The 20,823-nt window shown below is 44.1% G+C and overlaps 1 protein-coding gene across 3 annotated transcripts in view; it reads left to right on the top strand.

Moving 5' to 3' along the window:
- The window catches only part of CMYA5 (cardiomyopathy associated 5), a 63,142-nt gene that overhangs the window by 15,753 nt on the left and 26,566 nt on the right, over nucleotides 1–20,823 (top strand). For all 3 annotated transcript variants that reach the window (XM_074995468.1, XM_074995470.1, XM_074995469.1), the window contains exons 3-6: nucleotides 4,493–4,588; nucleotides 5,265–5,498; nucleotides 7,610–7,632; nucleotides 10,950–11,071. In XM_074995468.1, the coding sequence (XP_074851569.1) occupies nucleotides 4,493–4,588; nucleotides 5,265–5,498; nucleotides 7,610–7,632; nucleotides 10,950–11,071 (475 nt within the window). The remainder of the gene's footprint in view (nucleotides 1–4,492; nucleotides 4,589–5,264; nucleotides 5,499–7,609; nucleotides 7,633–10,949; nucleotides 11,072–20,823) is intronic.

Raw genomic sequence — 20,823 nt, forward strand, 5'->3', positions numbered from 1 at the left:
CACATCACATGGCTTGACCCCGAAACCAATAAAAGGACGTGCTGCACAAGACACCAGGCAGCTTGCACGTGGTGAGGGTCCTGTAGCTGGCTGGGGGGAAGTCTCACTGGTTAGTCACCATTTTTGGACAACAGCAGAAATACTTTGTCACCAGCGTGGCTGTCTTCGCAGAGGAAATTTTTGGACAGGCGTTAGCCAAAGGACGAGGGGCTGGCTGTAGCCAGGGATCTTTTAGCTGCCCAGGGGACGTCTCCCTTGGTGGTCACAATTTTCAGGGCTGGCTGTAGTAGGGGGTCTTCTAGCTGCTCCAAGCTGTAACTGTTTCAGTGATTCATTGCAGCTTCAGTGTAGCACCCGTGTCTACTTAAATATATTCTTCTTCTAAGGGTCTTCTTTGCCAGGAGATCTAAATCCAGATGCAGGTCCAAACCTATATACCAGCCTAGGCATGCTGTTAATGGGACAGGTGGTGGATCTCCCTTGGTGGTCATGATTTTTGGCGCTCGCTGTAGCTGGGGGTCTTCTAGCCACTCTGAGCCATAGCTGTTCCAATGATTCATTGCAATTTCAGTGTACCACCTGTATCTGCTTAGACAAATTTTTGTTCTGATGGTCTTCTTTGCCAGGAGGTCTAAATCCAGATCCAAGCCTGCAAAGATCCAATGCTTTTGCATCACATTTTCAAAAGCCTGTCAGCTGGGAAACCCAAAATCTTTTTTCTAGCCATTCCTAGTCACTTTACTTCCCATCCCCGCCCCTCAATTATAAAAAAGCACATCTCTTATAAAGGCAAACCAGACCCCACCTGGGAAAAGGGACATTTGTTTAACATGGCAGGGGAAAGAGGGGAATGAAATGTGGGAAGATGTTGTTAGATACCCACACCTACTTATGGACCATTTTTTCCCAATGCTGTACCAATGAAAATAACCAGAATGCTATGGGGTTCAGGGAACTGTGAGATAGGTGCCCACAATACACTGCTGCAGCACTTGATTTAAGCTACTTGTGTGTGGCAGCAATAAGTTGATTTTGTGGGGAGCACGTGGGAAAGTGAGGATGCTGAAAATCGAATTGATAAAACCCAGCATTAATAAATCGCTGTTAAGAAAATCAATTTTAGCTCATAGTGTAGAGTCAGCTAGAAAGAACCAGCCCCACACATACTTTGCAGCAGCAGTTCCTATCCCATGGGGCTGGGCCTGTCTCTCTGCCCTCTGAGGGGCAGCTGGGCCAAACCTTGAGTGATGCCAGGATCACAAATCCAGGAGTGGAGAGACGGGACCAGTCCTACAGGACAGGAGCTGCCACTGTGGTGCATGGAATGGGCTTGGTCTCCTTTTCCATACTGCCTCCTGGCCTCTCCTCTACCCTGAGCCCAGATTAGTTTTATGGTATTGGGAAGGAGGTTGGGAGGGAACTTATGTGGATAGTTGGCACCCCCTGAGCAGGACGAGGAGGAGAAGAATGCAGCTTATAATTCTGCCCTCAGCTCCAGTGTGATCTTGGAAAAAAAAAAAGTGTGGGTTGCCTTAGTTAAAAAAAATTGGACCACATTGCCTTCAGCTATACTTACAGCTTCATTCAGAAGCTTCTGCTAGTTCTGAACATAGCTGAAGAACTCATCTCTTGGGTTGGGTCAACAAGAACACACCACTTTTGTGTTCCTGGAGCAACACTGGTTTCTAGTCCATGGAAGGTGAGAGTTATCAATCTGTTTAAAACTAGAATGACTTGATGCTCCACTGTGGAAGATCCATTTGGCCGGCAAACTCTTGGTTGTGGTCAGCAGGATTGCGTACCTCATTGGGTGGAAGGAGGTTCTTGGTGCAGGGCCTTTGGAAGACAGATAAACCTCAAGTTTGGTGACTTTTTTTTAAAGGATATAATGCAAGATGAAAATATTTACTTTGGCTGAATCTGGGGCTATTGCAGAGAATCTTTTCCTGTAAGAGGATGGAAATAGTAGATACTGAGGTGGGTTTGATTTAACACCATTGCTGGCCACAATGGTTCGTTGACTTTGTGTAACAAGCCCAGATATTATAAGAATCATATAATAAAAAAGCAAAAGTTTCCCAAGAATCTGGGGGAGAACTGGACCAGCAAATGCTGGTACCAAGATAACTATTAGATTAGTCAGACCAGAGTAATGCTAGATGCTGTCTTAGAATGTGGCCCTAGAAGGAAGAATACATTGTAATTAAGGTGGCCTTACAGCCATGAACTTGCCAACCTAGTGATTTTATTTATTCAGTTTTTATGTGATCTTGTTCACATATCAAGTGGTAGTGAAGACAATCTTTTATTAGCTTCAGTGGAGTGTGGAGAAGCGCCTTATATGAAGCATAAGTGTGCCCCACAGGTGATGCTTTCAAAAAATTTGCACCCAGCGTTTCTGATATCATTCTTCAGATTTATGCAAAAAAAAAAAAATCAAACAAGCTGAAAAATAAGGGTCTGAAATTAAAATTCACCCTCATTCATAATTCTAGCAAGATTATTCTCGCTGGTGGCACCACGTAGTATTATGAGCAGTATTTGTTCATTCACATGCTATGTATAAAGAATACCTGTAAATACTCTCATAGAATAAATATTTATGAAAGCCCTCTTTTCACTTCTGTAGAAACTTGTCTTTGTTGAATTGCAGTGTTGCTATGGTATGAGTTCTCATCTTCATAATCTCATTTATTTCATATCAAATTTGCTCAGCTTACTAGTCAAAAGGTATTCCTTTTCTAGTTACCAGCTCTGCAACTTGAATCCAGCATCTGAAAGTCACAGTGTGTTTTCTGGGTCATGCACAGTCATCAGTAATTACCATTTTGCAGAGGGAACTTTATTAAAAATTGTGAGCCACGTTGTATCAATTTTTAATCAGAATCCTCCCAATGATTTCATCTTTAACCTATGTCTCTTTGCATCTTATTCTGACCTCTTAATTTCACTCTTCTACACCACCTTACTAACATTTAAATGTATACATTTCATCCTTGAATTTGGCCTGAAAGTTGATCTCTGGTATGTGCTCTGTTGCACTAGTATATGATGATGCTAACTGATAAGTAAGAATAAAATATATAAGGCGATGAAATACTGCACTCAAATATAAATATTTACAGAATTGTGCAACCGTGAATATTATCTGTTCCTCTGGTCTGTGCACACACCACACTTTATCAACAGCAGTTCCTGATTTGGTTGCGAATTATGATGGACAGCCAAAATGTCACTAATAAAATCACAGGTCTGAAGTCATTCCTGGTGCAGTTGTACTTAAGGCTGTGGAGTTACTCCAGAAATTGATATGTCCCCTGATGTCATTCCTTGGCTGTGGAACTTGAAGATACAGCCAATAATTAAATCTGGCCATAACACATGTCTGACTTCACATGATATTTACCAGCCAAAGCTCATGTTACTCTTCGATTGTCTCTCTGTGGAGTGCTTGTTACTCATGCAGATATAATTACTAAGGAAGTATGAAGACAACACCATGCTTATTTGCTCAGTTTTTGGCCTTAGAGCGGATATTCGTGTTAACTGCAATAAGCTGTTACCCGATAAAAACTTACAGAACCATTATCGTCACAAACAGAATTTTACTTTGGAATCTCAAAGTAATGGGTTGCAAATATTTATCAATTTAATATTCAATTTTACAATAACATATGATAGTCGTAATTCAGAAGCCATGTGGTATTTTTCACACACATCTGGGATGTGGAAGGTTGCCAAATTCTAGGAAGCTGCTACCAGCCTTCCTCTAACCTTCCTTTCAGAAGTATATAAATTGCTTACAACCAAGTGCATTTATGAAACATAAACTGCATTTGAGCAGATGGCCAGCTCTCTCCCTCTCAAGGATGTTTGAGAAGGAATCCTGCACAGAGCGACCACTTTATTATTATACCTCATCATGTTGTCTTTTTTGTTCTTAGAGCCTTATTCTGCATTGCTTGGACACCTTAAACAACCATGGGCTTTGCTGGAAGTTTTGTGTGTGCAAAGAATGCAAGTTCACATGTTTAGGGTGAAATATATACATACTTGAAATATTTTAAATAAGTATACACAATTTAAAAGTGAACCATGGGATATAAATATTTGCTTAGTTCCCTAGATAGTTTGTTGCCTTGGCTGGCTTTTAACAGTTGCTTGTATTTTCTTCTTATTTTGAGCCTGATTCTGTAGTCTCTTGAGTACTCGTGTGTGTGCTCAAATGCCAATACAGGCAGTGAGAACTGAGGGTGTGAAACACCTCACATAAACACTTTGTGCCTAGAAGGATCAAATGCTATTTCTGCACTGGAGTTGGTATCATCCAGCCACTGTTACTGTGTTTGCCTTTCTAGTCATGGTGAAGCTATGAAATTAATTTTAACAATTGGTCAAATAACACACAGAGATGAAACATTACATATGTACTTTGTAAAGCAGTATTTCCAAAGTATCATGTTTAGAAAATTGCTGCCACTTTTTATTTCAGGGTCAATTAGATGAATTTCTAGGAGAGTTACAGCAAAGGTCAGTGAAGATTGAGGAGCTGGTTAGTGAAATTGAAACCCTGTTTAATTCTGTTGAGGTAAGTCTACATACTTTTTTTCTTTCCTTCTTTAATATTGTCTGTTCTCTGAAGATATTTTAGACTCTTAAGGTTTCATGTTATCATTGACACTGGAATTGCCTGTTTCACTCGTCCTTAAAGATTCCTTACCATGCGTGCCTAGGTGAAGAAGATCTAGAGTTGCTTTACTATACAAAACTGCTGCACAGTGAACACTGTGTGGAATATGTGGCTGGCAGACACTGGATGAGGGAATAATTGTGGTAGCATTACTGTTTCAGCTTAAAACTTTTACACGGATCAGCATTTTCTAGTGATGGATGCCTAAGACTAAGCCCCCTAATGAGAGTTCTGAATGGCCAGGGGTGACTTTTTCACCTTTGTCTGGTATGTCAGTTTCAGTAGGGATTTTGGATGTTCAGATGCTCTGAAAATAAGGCTTCTTTTCTTGGTGCCTAATTAGAGGCACCTGGACTGCAGGCACACAATTCTGAAAACGTTGGCCATAGATTGCTAAGTATTTACCTAATCATATTTCTTATGCAAGAACCTGCTTAGATAATTGCCTACATCTTTTTTGTAAGGTTGCCTGACTGAGAGCTGACGTATAAATGAATGTAGTCGAGAGCTTTCTGCACGTTCATTCACTAATGTCGTTTTACTTCTTAGACTTTCATACGTTTTTATTTTCCAGGAAAACAGTAAAAAAAATGAGCAGCTTTTAGAAGATCAGAATGAGGAGATGGTTAAGGCAGTGATAGCCCAGTATGATGCAAAGTCTCAGAACTTTGAGGAGGTGAAGAAGATGAAAATGGAATACTTATATGAGCAAATGGTCAACTTTCAGCAAACTATTATTGCAGCGAAGGAAGCCTTAGAAACAACTGTAAAGGAAACTGAAGAACTTGATGATGATGTTTTTTTAAAAGTAAGTACAGTGTGACTTAGAGCTATCACAGAAACCTGCATGATTTTAGTCACATATGGAATTTAATATCATCCCTTCAGACCTATTTTGTCTTCTGAGGCAAATTTGAGTCTGATATCTCAGATACTCCAACCTGGAACTTCTGGGTCATATGACAGTTCAGAAAAGAGATAAAAGAATGAGATGTTGTGGAAAACACACCTCACAGTGAGACTAAAGGAACTCAGTCTGTTTAACTTTTTGAAGTGCAGGTTAAAGGATGACTTGGCCACAATTTATAATAGCAGCGAGAAGATATCTGTTATGAGAAGGTTCTTAATTAGAGCAAATGATGGTGTAACAAGAAATTGGAAGGAAATAGAAATGGCGGTTGGAATCAGAAGTATCCAAACCAGGGAGGAAAAAAAAAAAAAAGAAAGAAAAAAAGAAAACCTCACATTTTTAACAGCCAATATAACTATGTATTGGAACAGGTTACTAAAGGCTGTGGTAAATTCTCCATTACTTAAAGGGTGACAAATATTTTTTGTGGGTCAAATGCAGGAATCACTGGCTAAAATCTATGCCCATAGGAATACACAGTTGCTGCAAGAATTGTCAGTGATTCACTGAGTGGCGCTTCCCTTTTTGTGTCTGTACTGACTCAATATCTGGGGGCATGTGCTACTGACTGTGCACTCTCTCAGGTCAGATGTAAGAATGAGGCCCTGATTATGTGTGGTCATTAAAAATCCCCGTTCTGCCAACTCTCGTGGCTTTTCAGCAAGCTGTGGAATTTTGGGTGGCTCTGTACGCAATCTCACAATGATGCAAACGACTCCAACCTGCCAGTGAGGTGGCGCACCCTGATTGGTTTCTAATCTCACTTGCCGGCACCTCCGGCAGGAATACCAGTCATCTGCTACAGGAAGCGCCTCTTGTCCCCTCCCCAACCCAGTCTGAAGCCATTTGTGCAGCAGTTGAGGAGGGAGCTTAAAGGTATGCCCACACAGCAAAGAAAAACCTATGACTAGCCTGTGCCAGCTGGCTTGACCTATGGGGCTGTTTCATGGCTGGGTAGATTTCTGGACTTGGGCTGCAGCTTGAGGACCCTGCTGGGTGGGAGGACTCCAGAGGTTGGGCTGTAGCGCAAGCCCAGAAGTCTACAAAGCAATGAAGGAACCCCTCAGTCTGAACCCCATGAGCCCAAGTTGGCTGGCATGGACCAGTTGCAGCTTGGGGCGATCGTTCCTTCTGTGAACAGCCCTAAGTGCTTCAAGAAGGGACCCTGCTGCAGTCCCCCAAACCTGGGAGAATGCACAAAGAGGGCAGGACTAAGTGGGTGGGAGCTAGGGAGGCTGAACTGAGGAGGGGGACAGCTGAGGGACAGGAAGCCAAGGGAGTTGACTTTGGGGGGGCTGAGCTGATTGGATGTGTGGGTGGGGCAGAATTGATTGATGGGCCAGGGATGGACAGATGTGGAGATGAGACAAAAGACAGACTAAAAAGCCTCCACAATATTGTCTTTTTATTTAAAAAGATCCTCCAAATCATGCCTAGCTCCTACCTTTGCAGGGGCTTTACTTCATGATTTTTGATCTCTTGAGGCCAGCAATGCTGGGATCCTCTGGGTCTTTCTGTAAGGAATGGATCCTGATTAGTGCTGTGCCCTTCTTGTGCTGCCAGACAGACAGCCGAGGATTCCCTTGACATGAGAATATTCACAGCTCAGCTTGTGCAAAGCTTGTGGAGATTTTAAGGATCAGCAGATGTGGAGGCAGTTTTGATCTTGGAATTTGGACCCTGATGTTTTAATGTAGAAATTATATCTTCTCCCATAAATGTAGAAACATAATTAGGACTTGTGCTTCGAGTTAGGCACAAGTATTGAATATTGGCCAATCACCTGCTTAAAGCTAAGCATGTGCTGAGGTATATGTGACCTTAAAGAGGGGGAAATACTTTCAGACTCAAATTCTCTGCTGTTGTAGATAGGAAAATTCCCAGTGAAGTTTACGAAGTTTTTTTACATCTAGAGAAAAGAGGAGAATCAGTCTTTAAATTACTTGCTTTAAAATGATCGACTTCTGTTTTTTATTGTTAATACATTTCTTTTCCCCTTTCTCTGTTAGTTATCTAAAGAAATAAATAAAAGGTATATGAAATGTGGTTTTAAGTACATTGTAGTGAGTATTAGGATTAGCATGTTTGGCTGCTTTGTGCAATACTTTCTAGATCTATTGAAAGCATGCTTCCAGTTTAAGTATCTACTTTTATAAACACCACAAATAATAGTCTGGGAAGAAATCTTATGCTTGTTACTGTAGCTGACAGCTTTTGAAGGGTTTTGCATGTGTTTTGCAATACATAATTTAAATAATAATAAATATAGCTTTTTAAAATGTCAAATTACTTGGAATATTCTGCATAGCCATTCTTAAATAGCTGGTTCTTGAAATTATATAAGAGCTTTCTGATGATGCTTTAGATTTCTGCTTTAAATACCCTGTTTTGAAGTGTTCATATTTTACTTGTGTAATTTTCATCTGAGATGAATTCTTAATGAAATTCACCCAGCATGTCATTTATATGGGCGGAACAGCTGGGATAAATTCAGAACCAGTTATAAATCGTTGCAGCGCTAGTGAAGTTTAAATCTGGATTGCAATTTCATCCATGTTTGTATCTCCTCTTGCAGCATGCACACATACCAGCAAAACTCCCAAACCCTGATTTGCCTTTGGAGGGGGTCCGTTTAATGGGATTCATCCTGGTAACAGAGACTTTTATCTTGAAATCATTTGCCTTCTGCTGAAATCTGCACAAATTACCTGTTACTATTCATAAAATCTGAACCCACAGTCCTTGTGCACACAAGACTGTTACTGAGTGAAATCCTGGCACCACGGAAGTCAGTGGCAAAACTCCTCTTGAAGTGGGGTTAGGCTTTCACTTATTGCCGTAAGTGTTAGTTACATGCCCAGCCACTGATCCCTCCAGGTGCTCGACCAACTTGGCTGGGGATTTTACAGTACTAGGGAGGCTGCAGAGACTGCTGCCTCCTATCTGAACCTCCTGCCCCTTGCCCAGGTAAAATTTGTAATCCTCCCCCTCCTGGATTGAAGGAGACAGCAGGGGGTGAGAATCTTCAGGCTGAGCAGGAGTGGGGTGAGGAGGTGAAACTGAGGGAGGCCTGAGGCTCCAGTGATCTCAACCCCAAAGGGCCAAATAAGATAATCCAGCCCGAGGGTCATCCCCCACCACTGTACCCTAAGCCTTCTTCCCCCCCCCCCCGCCCTGCCTCCTGTACCCCCCCCCCCACGACCCAACACCTTGCCCTGAGCTCCTCATGAACTCTGATGCCTTCCTCTGGGCCACTCACATGGCCCACCCTTACTCCTGACATCCCCAGCACCCTACCATAACTTCTGTGCCTCACACTGCAACCCCTTGTCCTGAGCCCTTCATACACCCCAAGCCTGATTCCTGTACCTTCACATCCCCAGCACCCTGCCCTAACTTCTGCATCCCCTATACACTCCAGTCTTCTACCCTGAACACCTCATATACCCCAGTCCTGATTCCTGCACCATCACATCTCCAGTCCACTGCCCAGAGCCTCCCACACTCCAACCTGTAATTTCTGGAGTATTTGTAGATGACTCATAGATTTGTTTAGCATCTTAAAGATGTGTGTGGATAATATGTTTGTTGTATTCACTAGCTTGAGTTGTTAGGATGATAACACAGGTAACTCCAAGAATAGCGTTCATTTTCTTTTTATTTGATTGCATGTTAAATAAAGATTGTAAGCATTGCTCCTTATTAATTACCCCTTATTTTAGTATATTTTCATCCACAGCTAGGGACTGTTTACAATATATATACCTATATCTTGGTTTTTATTGGTGCTGGTGGCACACCTCCACACACTGCCTCAGCATTGCTGTTGCACATAAGAAATTTTAACCTGCTCAGAAGAAAATTCAACACATCCAAGGATGGAAAAATCTTAGCAGGAACACTGCTCCCCTGCCCTGTGTGCTGTCAGGAGAGCCCCGGTGTCTGCACGGGGCTGGAGACAGCTAGGACAGCCCTCGTTGTGCAGTAGCCAGGTCCCTGGCATGCAGAGCAGGTAGGAGAGGTGACAGGGTAGGGTAGCAGGCAGTCCAGTGTGCAAAGGTGTGGATGCTAGTAGCAGGGATGCTGGGGGAGAGGTCCAGGGCCAGGCTGACTGGAGGGGGAGCAGAGGGGCAGGGGATAAGGGCCAGCGGGAGAGCCCAGTGTGCATGTGGGGAGGTGGTGGTCCACATTTACTAAAAAAGTGTGTGTGCGCGCGCACACACAGAGAAATTCCTGCGTATATGTCTGGCAGCCCATATGATCTGACGATACGCAAGTCAATTGTACTTAGCCCCATGCTTAAGGGCATGTTTGTGCTTAAAGTGGTCAGCTGGACTGGAGCCTAGGTAAATCGTTTGGGACATACTGCACAATAGTAAGTTTTTATTATGAGAAGTATTAACCAGTGAATGTCTATATGTGACTAAGGAGCTGCTTCAAACTTCTTTCCACATTTCTCATTATTCTTGGGTCTGGTTCTGTGAGGTCATGTGGGGTACATTAATATTGTATACCAATATGGGACAATCTGTTCAATTGCTTCTATATTGTAGATTATTGAAAAGCAGGCTATGCAAAAATAATTTCCAGGAGTTTTTATTGCATGTTGTTTTCCAGCATTAGCTTACAGATTAAAATTAGTTTTTGTGCATGAAATTATTTTAATTGATTGTATCTGATTTTCTAAAAAAAAGATTTTAAAAAGGGTTAACATAAGGTTGCATGGCTTTCTAAAAAAAGGCATTTTCTAATGTTTATCTTGTTAAAACTCTGAACAATGAACAACATCAGTGTAAAAACAAAAAAGTGACTTGACTGCTTTATAGAAAGAATTCTTTAATTGCCTTGGAGCTGCTTTTGCCTCAAAGTTAAAAATATGTTGTTGTTTTTCATAATGAACACAGCAAATAAGGGCTAATTAAGTCCAATCCATTTTCCTTTTCCTTTTTTTCCTCCTCATAGCCAGCTGCTTTATATTATGTCTCTGAAGTCAGCTTCCTGTAGATAGAAATAATTTTCTGTAGCCTTTAAATATACTTAAAGGGACTGAGCTAATAAGTTTAGACCCCAATACTCTTGAGGTCCTTGATGTGAACTTCATATCTAACCTTTCCCACAGCTCATGACTGTACAGATTTGTGCAGTTTGATTGAGTTTATCTCTACCTGTAAGAGATCCTTGAATGAATTTTCAGCCCTGCACCCTCCTTAACATTCAAGATTAGGAAGTTGATCTTAAATCCATGAGAAATATTTGGAGCAGTGTATGTCAGATGTTGTTCATCCCTGACCTTTGGAAACTATGTAATACTTTTGGGATTCATTTAGCTATATATTTTCTTCCCAATAGGTTACTTTCTGCAATGGATAATTCTCTCTCATTAGAAAAAATGCCCAGTGCATTTTCTCTTTTTGACCATTATGCGGACAGTTCAGGAAGAAGTGACCAGGAGACCTTAAAATGTGTCGCTGGTAAGAATCTAAGGGTGCATCCTGTAAAAAATGAACTTTTTGACAAAGTCCTGGAATTTATAGAAAAGTAAAATCAGAATGTACTTTGAAAAAAAAAAATTAGAGTTACAAGCCTGTGTAATTAGCAATCAGAGCTGAATTTGAAATGAAGTCTAATTGTGCACAAGTGTTTGGTGTATTGCTGGCCAGGGGCAAGGGTAGCACAAGAGAAAGCACTAAGAATTCTTGTTTATTCTAAATTCTCATCGCCCTTTCCAACACCTGCTAGTTCCAGAGTGTAACACTCTCCACCTCTGTGCATGTGTAGGGTGAGGATGGGTTCAGAAATACAGCAGACATTCTAGTGTCCTTTTGAAGCCTCTCCTTGCTCGGGAAGTAGTCCTATGGAGTGGAGAGGAAAGTTGGGCGTGGATCAGGAAAAGAAGCCTCTGGATGTGAATTTATGTGGATCCAGTGGCTGGATCCCAATCCATATACGGATATGAAGGAGCAATGGCCTCAGTCTGCTCTGCAGGCAGGAGCAGTGACTATGGAGAATAACGGGGTGTAGGCCATCTCCCCAGCCCATACTTAGACGATGTCTCCACTATGTGATAGAGTCGAATTTAAGGCAGTTAGTTCGATTTTACAAAGTCACTGTCTTCACTGTAAATACCATTAGGTCGCTTTTAGGCAACACTAAGGTCAGTATTATAACACCATGGAAAGCTACTCAACGTAGTGTCAAGGTCGAATTTAAAAGTTCGAATTAAGGCTAGTGTGGAAACACCCTGTCTTTTAATAGACTTTATTAGCCTCCAGAGGTGTCCTGTATGTATCCCACAATGCCCCAAAATGCTCCACTCTGGCCACTTCCATCTCTGCTGCTCTCTAGGTGCTCAGGAATTAGGTACCAGAAAACCTGTGAATCTGAATTCGGCACCAGGAAGCTGTGGGGTCATGCTTGTATGAAAGCCTGAGAAACTTCTTTTTTTTCTTTGCTGTCAGCTGAGCTGTGGGGTCCTGCTTGCAGGAGAGGCTGAAAAACTTTCTTTCTTTCTTTGCTCAGTGAGCGCATCTGCCCATTACAAACAGCCCCAACACAGAGTTTGTGGCTCTATGTCTCCTTCTGCAAGCTGAGCACTCAGATTTTTTTTCAGAGCTGGCGCCGGCCCCTGCCCCAGTGCACCATGTGGCAGCTAGGCTGTAGGGAGGTGAGGGTGTTGGGCTTTATGAGATGCTGAGAAACTTCTTTTCTGGAGTTTACATTTGGGCAGGGGTCCCCCTACCCTCCCCTGCAGGTGACATGCAGCGGGGATATTTCCCATGCCCAAACACATCACATGGCTAGCTCCTGGCCCAATAAAAGGACGTGTCCGCTGTTCAGTGTGGACCGTGCCGCTAGACAGGACTATGTCTTGGGTTGAGTGAAGTGAGGACTCCAAAGGTGGGACAGATTTAAAGGGGCTTGCTGCAGTGCAGGGGGGAGGAGGTAGTCTGCCCTGGTACCAAAGATTTCCAGGAGCTTGCCCACCCCCCCCGCCTGAACAACACTGAAGGGACCATCTCAACTGGACCTTCATCTAGTGATCCCCCAAAGCCACCCCCAAATGGGAACAGGGGGCTGGCCCCCAACAGTCAATTGGGGATGTCCCCTCCCTTGCCTGAGCAGCACTGCTTGTTGAAATTTGATGAGCCCCATCCTCCGTGTTGGACAACTCTGTGTAGTGTAGTGGGAAGGCAAAAATCTTTTTCCTAACCTTTTCTATGCTTCTGTTTCTTCACTCTTTGGCAAATTCCTTAAGAGAGGGAAAAGTAGCTGGAGGGCCAGTTGAGAAGACTCAGATGTCTGCTGCTTTTTGTAAAATCTTTGATAATTCAGTTATAAATAACAATTCAGTTATACAAGGAAGAGATTTCAGTTAATTTGGCAATCTTTGTTGATGCCCTAGTTTTCCTTCTTTCCTTCTGGAAAAATGGCGGTTGGCTTCCCACGGGAGGGGAATGAGGGCAATTTAATGTGGTAAGTTGACATCACATACCCATAACCACTTGCGGGCCATTTTTTTCCCATTCTGCACCAGCAAAAATACAGTAAACCCCTGACTTGCACAAGAATTACAGTCCTGGGGAAACAGGTGTAAATCAAATTTTGTGCAACTCAAGGTGGGGGCGGGGCCACCAGTTCCACCCCCAGGTACCCAGGGAATCGCTGGCAGCAACAGGGCTGGGAGCTGGCCATGCCTCAGCATTCCACGCCCCCCACTCAGCCCTAGCCCAGCCCTCTGGATCAGCCCCAGCTCCAGGAGGCACAGAAGGAGGAGACAGCCCCAGTGCCCACCTTGCCCCACTGCAGGCTAACATTGCCACCTCCTCCTCTCCCCACTGGGAGTGACTCCTGTGCTCTCACCATGCCCAGCACTGGGGCTGTTCCACTTCTGCTGGCCGCCGCAGGCTCCGAGCCATTAAAGGCTCCATGGGGATGCAAAGGCTGGGCAGCCGGGATGCAGCAGGGGTGCCATGGCAGCTCAGTGCTGAGAACATGGCAGCTGGAGCAGGAGATGGCCCCACCTCCTCCCCTAACCCAGCTTCCACCTGCCTGCCCACAGGGGGAGCTGGAGCTGCTGGCTGGAACAGAAGGTGGCTCCACCCCTTCCCTAATTCGGCCCCCAATCTACCTGCCCACAGAGGGAGCCAGAGCCACTGGCTGGTGCAGGAGGGTCATGAGCCACCTCCAGCATTTGGCCACTTGCCCTGCCTGCTGTGCCTGCCCTTCCCTGCCCCCACTGCTGCTGCCCCAGATAGCCAGGAGATGGAAGCTGGCTCCTGAGAAGCCCCCAAGCCATCCAGCAATGCATTGCTGGTGGGCGGGTCCCGCATTGGTAAGCGGTGAGGCAGGGTCCAGGGAAGCAGCGTCCCCCCCCTTGACTGGACTTGACTCCCGTTAATATAAAAAGTGCACAAGTTGAGTCCATGTAAGTTAGGGATCTACTGTACGCAGAATGCGATGGGGCTGAGGGAACTGTGGGATAGGTTCCCACAATGCACTGCTGCGACAGTTGGTATTTGGTGACTGAGTGTGGCAGCAATAAATTGACTTTGTGGGGAGTTCGTGGAGAGGTGAGGATACTCAAATTGGAATTTATAAAACCCTGTGTTACAAAATCAATTTTAATAAATTCAAATTTATGTCACAGGGTGGACGTAGCCTTAGTTCCCTTCACACAACCTGTTCACTTGAGTTTTGTGCCTTATGCATGTGTGAATTTTACCCAGGAAGATCATCTAGAGCTGACTGTTTAGGCAATAAGCAAACCATCTACTGGCTGTGGTGCGTCTGCGTCATCCATCACTTTCTTTCTCCTGAGGATTAGGATTTCCGAGAACTAACAGCTCAGCGTAGTTCTTGGCAACAAGCCACCCACTCAGCTTCTTCACTTCCATCAGCACCCTGCCAACCATTCTTTTCGTCTTTTCACAAGGTATTTTGAAATGTTGTTTCAAGAAATAGGAAAATAAATATACTTAGATGGGTCAAGGCAGTTCTGCAGTCAAGTGACCATCTGAGTGCTGGTGTTCTACCTCAGCACAGCCCCATATCACTGTGGGTTTGTTTTTTTTTTAATTTTTTTTTATTAACTGACTAGGAATTCTCTAGCAGTTTTTACTAAAGATTTAGAGTAAATTTCCTTGGATGCTATTATTGGGTTTATAAACTGACTCTTCTAAATCACCCCACGAGTGGCACCTTTCCGTTTTAGTGGCTTGTCAAAAAAATGTAGATTTGAGTTGACTGAAATGCTTACCAGATTCTTGCTGAATTTACCAAATTCTCTCAATTGAAACAAAACCAAATATTTCCATGTTTTTCAAATCACCTGAGAATGTTTGTTTGGGGTTGATACAAGCCGAGAGGGTGACCACACTGCTATACTATGGCAAATATGGGACACCAGCCTCCGGGGATGGGGGTGAGGCTTCTGTCCCTTGTCTCTCAACATTGGGGGCTCCTGCTCCACGGTGAGGCATTGGAAACGGGGGGGCTCTGCAGCCTCCAATGGGGAGGCACCAGGGATGAAGGGAAGTGGAGGATGGGAGCTCCAGAACTCCCTGGTGTGGTGGTGTTCCAAAGCCTCCCGGCTTGTGGGTCCAGGGAATGGAACAGGAGCTACCTCCCTGAGGCATGGGAGGCTGGGGAACAAGGCAGCCAACCTGTGGAGAGGCTCCCTGACAGCAGGAGCTGCCTTCCCTAAGTGTCGGGCATCAGGAAACAAGGCAGCCACCCTGTTGTAGCGTTTGCCAGCAGTGAGGGCTGCCACCATGGGATGCTGGGGAATGGGGCAGCTGCCCCACAGAGGAGCTTCCCTGCAACAGGAGCTGCTGCCACAACGTGCAGAACTCCAGGGAACAGGGCAGCCACCCAGTGGAGAAGAGGTCCCTGTGGCAGGAGAAGCTGCCACCTCAAGACACAGCGTGCCAGGGAACAGGAGCCCTGCAAAATATGGGACAATTTGCCTGTTTTCTTTAAAAAGCTGGGTTGCCTGTGAGACACCTTAAATAAGAGTCTGTCCTGGGAAAAACGGGATGGATGGTCACTTTGCACTAATTATTTTTTTCACTGATTTTTTTTTTTAAGCCAGCTAGTCAAAAAATCAGTTATTCACCTGGCTCTGCTTTCAGTACCCCGAGAAGTAGAGAAGTGCTTTTGTACCCATTTTACAGGTGGAGATCTGAGCCACAGAGAAGCTCAGTGACTTGCCCCATTTCAGATAGGAAGCCTGTTACAGAGCAGGACATTGAAGCAGGGTCTTTCTAGTCCCAGTCCTATAACTACTGGACCATACTACTTCCAATTCTTTGCCAGTGCCCTGAAATGAAATTTCCCCAGGTCTTGATCTTTGAAGCTCCTTCATCCCCTGCTCTTCCTACTTTTCTCTCACACGAGTTCCAGATGCTATATAGTTGATAAAATCACCTCACCCCTCCCGTACTGGGTCCCACAACCCCCTCCCAGACCTGGCACCCCTGTTGATCCCTCTCCTCCCAGTCAGAATCCCCTCTTGCTCCCAAGCCCTCTCCTGGACCCTGAAACCACTCCTCCACTTCAATTTTCTGCCCCAAGGCACAACCACCTCATTCCCCCAAACACCCTCCCAGACCTACTCCTGCTCTACCGATTCCTGTGCCAAGCTACCTTCTGCACCCATCCTCCATCCCAGACCCCACGCCTCCTCCATTAATATTGTAGACCAATGCTGCCCTTGACCACTTACCCAATTCTCGGAGGGCCCCCCCATCAAAAAATTTGCCCACCCTTATTCTAGCAGATATCTCACTGCTGAGGGTAAGCCGGGAAATGAAGGTACAACTCCAGCTTGCTTGTGATAGAGGATTAGTGAGTACCACCCAAAAATTTTCCAGATATCCGGAGGATTCCTGTGAAATCTCAGCATTCATCAACACCCGGCTCTGCGGTTACATAGGGAATGTCCAGCTCATGGAAACAAATCAGCCTCCCTCTTTTCTATACCGTAAATGCACTTCTGCACTACACAAGCCACTGCCACTTACCTTGTGTCTTTTATCTCTTGCTGCCTGCTCTCTGGAGAGCAAATGCTGAGACTGAGGCAAGAACAGTGGAAAACAGTTTCTGGCTGCTTTCCTCACTGAGGTCCCTGCTGGGAGCTCCACACCCTTGACTAGCTCCATTTCACCAATTTCTTCTGCCTCGATGCCCTCTGAAGTATCCACAGGTCTTTTGCCATTGGAGGTGGGGGGTCAACCCTGAGGAGATTGTCCAACTCCTGATAGAAACAGCAGGTCTTAGATGATGCAGCAGTGTGAGTTTTTTTCTCCCGTGCCTTGAAGTACACCTGCCTCATAGCCCTTGTCACACAAGCCTTGAGGAATGTGCCCCTAGGTATCCCACTTCCTATGGGTCAAGCACAGCTGGGACTGCACAGACTCCTCTCCCCATGTACTGATCAGATCCAACAACTCTGCAGTGGTCCAAGTAGGAGAATGTTTGGTGTGACAACCGGCCATGGGCACCTGGGAGATACAATGAGATCTCTCCATGCTGAGCCGGCAGGAAACGGAGTTTCAAAAATGTCCAGAGCTTGCAAAGAGGAGAGACAGATAGTTGTTTACTTGGCTGCAGGGCAATGGCATTCAAAGGGCTGACCAGGGAGATCTGTATCTGAGGGATAGCTGTGTTATTCTGTACCCACAAAAACAATGAGAAGTCCTATGGCACCTTATAGGCTGTTGATGCTCCAAAAAATCTGTTGGTCTATAAGGTGCCACAGGACTTTTCATTGTTTTTTCAGGGAGATCTGGACCAGCATTGTGAGACACTTCCTGAAGTTCCAATAAAATGATGAAATCAAGCGTGGTGTCTACACTGGCATTGTGTCAATACAAATATAGAGGAAAAAGACAAATGTCTCTCATCAGAGTGGATATAGTTTGTTGCCAAAACTGGGTGTTTTCTGCAACAAAAGTTGCAACACAGTGTGTATGTGCTCACTGTTTTGTCCACAAAAGGAACTTCTTGGCTATCAAACTTGATAGTGTAGAGAAAGCCTTAAGTACTTCCACTGATTGCAACTTTCTGCTGGGTGTGTTATGAACGGAAGGGAAATGCCATATCATTGAAACTGAAACTTTCCCTAACATATTGTCAATTTTGATTAAATTTTGATCTCAGGAAAAACAGCCTTCAAGGTGAAGCTTTTTGATAATGTCAGTATGTTCCATTTCAACATCTTCTGAAGGGAACGTATCAATGTTTTATTTTGAAATTACTGGTTCAATTTAAAATATATTCTATATCATAAAAAAATAAAGTTGATACTGAAATGAAATGTTTTGATTTAGCACAAACTAAATGTTTTGAGCGATTGGAAACAAAAAAGACTAAAATTTAATTGTGCTGAAAATTTTGAAATTATTTGTTTTCAGTCTAATTTGGAACAAAAATTTTATAATTGCATAATTTCCCATTAAATGGGAATTCTGGTTTCTGTACTCCTCTTCTGAAAGCCCACAGTAATTTTTCCACTGGACACCATTAGGAAGGCTATTTTAGATGCAATTAAAACCTAAAATCTGGTTTGCTTTTTAACAACTAAAGGGAAGAAATTTTCAATGACAGACAGATGTAATCTTACTGTAGCTCTTTATATAAATCACAGGCAAACAGCTAGCATCAGCATCTACTTTGTTAATGCCACAGGCTATCATCATCATTAGTCTGAAGATAATTGAAAAGAGCAAAAACCTTCTGCTTGTATAGAATCAATGTAACATGGGAATTTACGGAGCAAGCAAAAAAACTGTATATTTTTATTCTGTGCAATTTGACTATGTAATTGTGCAAAATGGTTTTGTTTTGACTCATACTCCTGAAAATAACAATCTCATGTGGGTTGGTTCCATTTGGATCAGCAGTCAAACTTTTGGATGTTTATCCGCGGTGTACGCAAACCTGAAAGGACTTTGAGGTACCCCCTGTGAGATCACAAGGTGTCAGCTGATTTTAGGGCTCCAGGTATGCCAGCCTGGCAGAGCTCAAGCAGGGTTCTACTTCTGTTCCCCAAAAGAATTATCTTCCCTCTCAGCATCCGTGGACCCCAGGGAACTGTTCCACATTTGTGACAGTCCAATGAGACTCTCACTGTCCATGCTGTTTCAAAGAGCCCACTTCATGTTGAGTCTAAGCAGACTATTGCTCTCTGGGAGCAATGATCTCTGCCTTAATTCAGAGCCTTTCTTTTAAAGATCTACTGCCCAACATCACTCCTCCCTCTAGAACTAATCGGCTGTTCAATCTTTTTGCAGGTACTTTTCCTTGGTTACAAGGAATCCTATTAACCCTTTCTGGCCTTTGCTGGAAGTGGGGTACATCCATTCCTGCCTCTGCCTCCCTTCCTCAGTAGGTTCTTGCTTCTACTCCCTTCTAGCGTACTATTTCCCACGAACAGGTGTTTCACTCGCCACTTTGGTTGGTCTCCAATTCTGGAGTTGCTGTGTGGCCCACTATGATCTCTCTGTTCAGGGCAAGGTCAGTTCAGCATAAATAGGTTCCCCCAAGAGGCAGCCTGCTTCCTTCTCCAATACAGTGCAACCCAAAAGTGACACCCTCAATCCCCAGCTATGTGATCTGACGGCTTAAATTATACGAGGCGTTTTTAAGCTTCCATAGAACGTATGCCTCAGAGTGCACTACAAACTACTAGGTGCCCAAGCACATGGATTTACTGTCTTCTGTTAGGTTGATAGGTCTCTTGGGGGAAAGAATAGGGGAAGGGATGATGCCCATGAGCTTTTACTACACACACTACATACCTATCAAAACAAACCAGCAGTCGTGGAGCGCTTTAAAAACTAACAAAATATGTTATTAGGTGATGAGCTTTCGTGGGACAGACCCACTTCTTCAGATCCATAGCCAGACCAGAACAGACTCCATATATAAAGCACAGAGGTCCAAAACTTGTTATCAAGGTTGACAAATCAGAAAAAATTGAGCAGCGGGACCATGGGGCTGGGATAGGGAAGTTAAAAGTTAGATGAAACATCAAAGTATGTAAAAGAGTCCTTATAATGGATCAGATAATTGCTCTTTTATATACTTTGGTGTTTTATCTAACTCTTAGCTCTCCCCCACACCATCCCCCCACGCCCCGCCATCCCTTTGCTCTTCTGATTTAGATTAACAGGGCTAGCTCTCTGTCACACTACATACCTGAGACCTTTAAAACTTAAAGCTATCAAAGGGGGAACCCTGCTTCCCACATCGTCAAAGAGCAGGCACAGCCAGCCAGGCTGACTCTGTTAATAGCCAGGCTGGGAGAAAGCAGGTTAATGACCTGGGCATTCTGGAGGTGACAGGGTTCTGATGTGGTGGGGAAGGGCCCACCTTGCCATTCCTTTAAGAGGAAACTTGTGACAAGTGTGAAAGGAAGCAAAGCATTAGATAGATTTCCCAAGAACTGCCTCTGTGGATAAGGGATGGGAATTGAGTAGGCAGCAGGGGCAGCAGGTCAACCTTGGTCAAAGCATGAAGACATCATTTACACCTTGCCTGTAATGCTGGAGTAATGCTGTCTGCATCACAGATTGTAGATGGTCTTTATCTGTTTGTGGGATGTTTTTTGTTTTTGTTTTTTTAAATTTTTGTTTAAAGAAAAGACTGGACAATATGGAGAATTTTCCTGAGCTGTTGAGAAGTTCTGATTCTGCAGGTGGCCCCTGACTAGAGGCAGTTGTGCAGAAAAAAGAAATCTGCAGTTGTAGAGCTTGGAAGCTCTGTTTAAGCTAAGCCAGCAAAACACTTACCTGCTGTCACCTACTAGCGTTAGGCCTGGGTAATCACCTCAATGTTTAGGTTTAGGATTATTTTATCCTACCTATTGGATGATACCCTGGCCTCCAAAGATGCTTATGATCCAAATGTGTAGCCCTCCATATGTGTAACTGTTGCCTTTGTCTAGTCCAATAACCTGTATTTAGCCCTTCCAGGTGTTGGAAGCCTTGCGCCTGGCTTCTTTTGGTCTCAGGGTTCTGAGCCAATCCCTGAGCCTACCAAGAACTGTCAGTATATAATGCTGATGCCTGCTGGGAGGTTTGGAAGAGGCAGGGATAGACCAATGGCTCACACGCTGATGGTTGTTCATGCAGGGTGAGGACTAGCTCTTTGGTACTAGTATAATGACAACTAGCTGACTACCCCTAAGCCTGGGAATTGCTGCTGCTCAGAAGATAGACCA

This window comes from Carettochelys insculpta, chromosome 5 (assembly GCF_033958435.1).
Source record: "Carettochelys insculpta isolate YL-2023 chromosome 5, ASM3395843v1, whole genome shotgun sequence".
Taxonomy (NCBI): domain Eukaryota; kingdom Metazoa; phylum Chordata; order Testudines; family Carettochelyidae; genus Carettochelys; species Carettochelys insculpta.